At 29.6% G+C, this 5,376-nt stretch overlaps 1 protein-coding gene across 1 annotated transcript; it reads right to left on the bottom strand.

Moving 5' to 3' along the window:
- Nucleotides 1-411: 411 nt before the first annotated feature.
- LOC131873247 (NAC domain-containing protein 101-like) lies at nucleotides 412-3,699 on the bottom strand. The gene is made up of 4 exons (XM_059216259.1): nucleotides 3,486-3,699; nucleotides 3,179-3,218; nucleotides 786-970; nucleotides 412-686 (listed from the first exon to the last, which is right to left on the bottom strand). Exons 1-4 carry the CDS (start codon nucleotides 3,697-3,699, stop codon nucleotides 412-414), a joined length of 714 nt encoding a protein of 237 aa, XP_059072242.1.
- Between the last annotated feature and the right edge of the window lie 1,677 nt (nucleotides 3,700-5,376).

Here is a 5,376-nt window from a genome sequence, read left to right as displayed (position 1 = left end):
CTTCCTCATTTCTTTTCTGTTTATGTTTAATTCTCTTGTGAAAGATGTGGCATATTACCCATTCTTTATCCTGCACAAAATTGCCCAAGGTTAGTAATGGAAAACACTAAAAAAGAAAAACAATTTTCTTCTTCTATCTTTAACCAAACTAACTGTTAACAGCTATCGTGCTTACAAGGGAGGGAGATTTTGTTGAAATGAGTTGTCTTATCATGCTTTTGAATTTTTTTATTAGTGAGAGATATATCTTATGCTGTGGTAGTGCAAGAAATTAAATTGCAGCTCACATGTAGCTGTTAGCATCCCTTCCCAACTGAAATTTAATGAGCTTAATTAAGACTTTCCATGGTGAGGTTTAAGATATGAAATCAATATATTTTCAGCAGGCCAGCTATGAACTCTAATAAATTCCTACAAAGTGAATTTAGTTGCCTGAGGAGTTGCGCCACGTCTGTATTCATGCATGATCCACTCTGATCTTTGTCCTTTGGAGGAACGGCCTTTGTAGAAGACTAAAATCTTTCTCTGTCCAATCTGATGTCTTCCACCTGCCTGCTTCGAGTATATTGGCTTATCCTTTCCTGTTTCCTTCCAGTAACCACCTGCTGTGGATCTACATATGCGACTGCCTTTCTTATTATTCTTGTTGAACACGTACCATTCTCTAGCATCTTCCCCATATATCTCTGTAAATCGACATTAAAACACCAAAATCGAATAAGAACATCTATTGCTGTTATTCAAGGCTTAGTCGAAAATATATTCTAGTGTGCTGGTGTAAATACCTTGGAGATCCCAAGGTTCAATTTTATAGAGATCGATATCCCTGATAAGGTCCATGTCAATCCTTTCTGAGGCAATTCTCTTTTTCAGATAATAATCAAGCAGCTCTTCCTCGGTGGGTCGAAACCTGTAACCTAGAGGCAGGCCGGATATAAGTGCGTTCATTGTGATGAGATGCTCGATATTCCTGCGCACATTGTTATATTGTACTAGTGTTAGCCATTCAAACTCTTTTCTACAATGCCAAATATCTGGAGTCGCAGTTTTGCATTATGGTGGGCATCATAATTAACTTTTACATTTGATAGTCGTACCATGCTTATAAGAAATCATTCTTGTGAATGAGACAAAGTCCATTAAAATGTCAAAATTCTAATTTCAAAAATTTCATAAGCGTCATCAAATTCCAATTTCAAAAATTTCATAAAAGTAAATAAAATCTAATGAAGCGTTGAGTTCATTAACACATTATTGCAAGGGAAAAATCCACATGTTTTATTTTTGCTATAAAATTCCATAAGCGTGATCAAATTCCAATTTCAAAAATTTCATAAAAGTAAACAAAATCTAATGAAGCGTTGAGCTCATCAACACATTATTGCAAGGAAAAAATCCACATGTTTTATTTTTCCTATAAAATTTCCTAAGCGTCATCAAATTCCAATTTCAAAAATTTCATAAAAGTAAATAAAATCTAATGAAGCGTTGAGCTCATTAACACATTATTGCAAGGGAAAAATCCACATGTTTTATTTTTCCTATAAAATTCTTAAATGAAAGTTGTTATTCACTATCATCTTTAAGTGACTAGAACTACATATTTTAATGGTAATAAATAAATAAATAATAAAATCTACATTTTATTAAAAGCCTCTTTTTCTCATTTTCAAATTAAACCTCTTGAGTAGTAGAAGTAACAAAAATAGTGGTAGAAGTAATAAATATTTAGTAGTATAGATGAAATGATGCTCACAAACTAAATATTTCTTCTAATTCTAAATTGAATGACACTTGCTAAATTTACATTCTTATATTTTAATAGATAAAACAAAAATTTATGTACACAATTGGCAAGTAAATCCCATCTAAATCCAAACAAAATCAAATTACTGTTTTACAAAGATTTGATTTTGCACAATAAATTAATAAAATAAAATTTGAATTAAAGCACATTTCTAAATTAGCATATAAGAACTAATCCCCTTTATTTGATTTGATCTCACACAATTAATAAAATAAAATAAACCTCAAATAAAAAATTAAACTAATTAATACAATACATACACTAAATATTATATTTTAAAAATAAATACAATTAAATTTATAAATATTATATGCACTACCTCAATAAATCAAGAGAAATAATACATTACATATTTCCTCAATAAAAAATTAAATATAGACAATTCAAATAATCATTTTAAAAATACTTTACCTTTAAAAAAGATAAATTAAGAATACATTTAATTAAAATAAAAAAACCTGATTAATCTGCACATCTAAATTAAAGCATATAAAACTTCCATTCTCTATGGATTCTCTTTTACTACTTCATTTATTCTCTTTTCTTTTTCTTGTTTGTAAGAATAATACGAGAATATAAGTGATAATCTAATCTAAAGGCAAGAACAATAAACCTTCCTAGACAACAAATACAGAAAAAGCATCACACAGAACTTCATTCCCAACAATCAAAATATTAAGAATTCTAAACCACAGTAAAAGCAAATGCAACACAGCCTCCAAAATATTAAGAATTTGAAACCATAGTAAAGGTAAGATTTTGGTTCATCTGGTGGAGAGGTATTCTTATTTTCAAGACTAGTCTAGTTATTTTTTATGATTTGAAAGTTTATCATATATTATGTTATTTTTTTGTCAGTATACAACTAAACCAATTAAAAAATATATATATACTCAAGCATCACACAGAACTTCATTCTAGACAACCCAAATACTAAGAACTCCAAAACCACATTAAAAGCAAATGTAACATAGTCTCCAAGGGCAAGCACAAAAATACAGAAAGAGCATCACACAGAACTTCATTCCCAACAATCAAAATATTAAGAATTCAAAACCACAATAAAAGAAAATGCAACAGAGCCTCCAAAATATTAAGAATTCAAAACCACAATAAAGGTAATATTTTGGCTTATATAGTGGAAAGGTATTCTTATTTTTAATACTGGTCTAGTTATTTTTTATGATTTTAAAGTTTATCATATATTATGTTGTTTTTTTGTCAATCTAAGAGCTTCTAGACTAGTTAATAATAGTTAAGAATTTTCTTTTACATCACACATAACTTCATTCTGTACAACACAAATATTAAGAATTCAAAACCATAGTAAAAGAAAATGCAACATATCCTCCAAGGGAAATCACAACAAACCTTCGGAGACAACAAATACAAGAAAGAGCATCACACAGAACTGAAATATTAAGAATTTGAAACCACAGTAAAAGAAAATGCAACACAACCTCCAAGGGAAATCACAACAAGCCTTCCCAAACAACAAATACGGGAAATAACACCTACAACATAACAAACACAACAACATCTCTCAAAGAAGGAAACAAAAGCCTTTCTTCCAATACATAGACACAGATCTCAAGAAGGCACAAACAAATTTTCAAATATGAACCAAACAACCTTTCTTTTTAAAACAAATGCATAAATAGGATTCAGAACCACCAACCTGGTAGTTTGAAGAAAAGTATAGCCAAATTTGAGATGCCAAAATCCACAATCCCAGCCAACTCCTTCCAGTCATACACAACAACAAGAAAATTCAAAAGGCCAATATCCAAATCTTCAGGCATATGCAAGAAAACATCCCCAAATCCAACATCAAAACTCCAAAGAAACTTCCCAGCCAAAATCCACAATCCCAACCAACTCCTTCCAGGCATACATGGCAACAATAAAATTTGAAAGGCCAATCTCTAAATCCTCAAACATATGCAAAAATCATCCCCAAATCGAACATGAAAACTCCAAAGAAACCACAATAAAATATTAAGAATTTGGAACCACAGTAAAAGAAAATGCAACACAACCTCCAAAATATTAAGAATTTCAAACCAAAGTAAACGTAAGAATTTGGCTTATATTGTGGAAAGGTATTCTTATTTTCAATACTAGTCTAGTTATTTTTTATGATTTTAAATTTTATCATATATTATGTCATTGTTTTGTCAGTCTAAGAGCTTCTGGACTAGTTAATAATAGTTAAGCATTTTATTTTACATCACACAAAACTTCATTCCCAGCAACACAAATATTAGCCTCCAAGGGCAATCACAACAAACCTTCCCAAACAACAAATACAGGATAGAGCATCGCACAAAATTGAAATATTAAGAATTTGAAACCATAGTAAAAGCAAATGCAAAATAGAGTAGTTTGAAGAAAGGTACAACCAAATTTGAGATGCCAAAATCCACAATCCCAGCCAACTCCTTCCAGGCATACATAGCAACAAGAAATTCAAAAGGCCAATATCCAAATCTTCAAGTATATGCAAAAATCATCTCCAAATCCAACATCAAAACTCCAAAGAAACTTACCAGCCAAAATCCAGAATCCCAGCCAACTCCTTCCAAGCATGCACAACAACAAGAAAATTTGAAAGGCCAATCTCTAAATCTTCAAGCATATGCACAAATCATCCCCAGAAACTTCCTAGCCAAAAATTCCTGGCAATCATATTTTAATACCATAGCCATACCTCGACACCAAAAATCAAAATAATAATAATAATAATAATAATAATAATAATAATAATAATTACCAACCCTTCACAAATATCGAAAGAAAATAATTTAAAATCATATTATCTCTAAAAACTACTCCCAAGGACCAATAGTAAGAAAGGGTAGGTAAGTAAAACACTAAATAAATAAACAAATAAACAATAAATAAATGAACCATAAACAAATAATTTCAATATTTTTTCCAAGAAAGTTATCATAGCCATACCTCAACACCAAAAATAAAAATAATAAGAAAATTATCAACCCTTCACAAAAATCAAGAGAAAATAATTTAAAACAATATTATCTCCAAATACTACTCCCAAGGACCAATAGTAAGAAAGGGTAGGTAAGTAAACACTAAATAAATAAACAAATAAACAATAAATAAATGAACCATAAAAATATAATTTCATTATTGTTTCCAAGAAAATTACCATAGCCATACTTGGACACCAAAAATAGAGAGAAAATGATTTAAAATAATATTATCTTCAAATACTACTCCCAAGGACCAATAGTAAGAAAGGGTGGGTAAGTAAATACTAAATAAATAAAACAAATAAACAATGTGAATGAAGAGATGATTGACACTTGTCACATGTGTACGAATTTAGATTATGATCCATGTGAACAAGTTAGAGGGTTAAGATTAAAATAAGAAAAAGGAGAGTGAATTAATTAAATAAATAGAAATATCTATTTAATTTAGGAGAGAGGCGAGATCTAAATCAATAATAAATATTTATTTAAATTATAAAGAAAAGGCTTAGTGAATTAATTAAATAAATTAAAATATTTATTTAATTAATAGTGAAGAGGCTAATGAATTAA

Source organism: Cryptomeria japonica, unplaced genomic scaffold (genome assembly GCF_030272615.1).
Source record: "Cryptomeria japonica unplaced genomic scaffold, Sugi_1.0 HiC_scaffold_1307, whole genome shotgun sequence".
Classification (NCBI taxonomy): domain Eukaryota; kingdom Viridiplantae; phylum Streptophyta; class Pinopsida; order Cupressales; family Cupressaceae; genus Cryptomeria; species Cryptomeria japonica.
Note: the sequence above shows the minus strand (reverse complement) of the source record. Positions and strands in the feature narration are given on the sequence as shown.

Coding starts and splice junctions, on each gene's coding strand:
- LOC131873247 (XM_059216259.1), bottom strand. CDS start 3,699: ATGCCTGGAAGGAGTTGGTTGGGATTGTGGATTTTGGCTGGGAAGTTT. Junction 3,219..3,485: donor ACTTTTCTTCAAACTACCAG/GTTGGTGGTTCT, acceptor TTAATATTTCAG/TTCTGTGTGATGCTCTTTCT. Junction 971..3,178: donor TGTATTTGTTGTCTCCGAAG/GTTTGTTGTGAT, acceptor CAATGTGCGCAG/GAATATCGAGCATCTCATCA.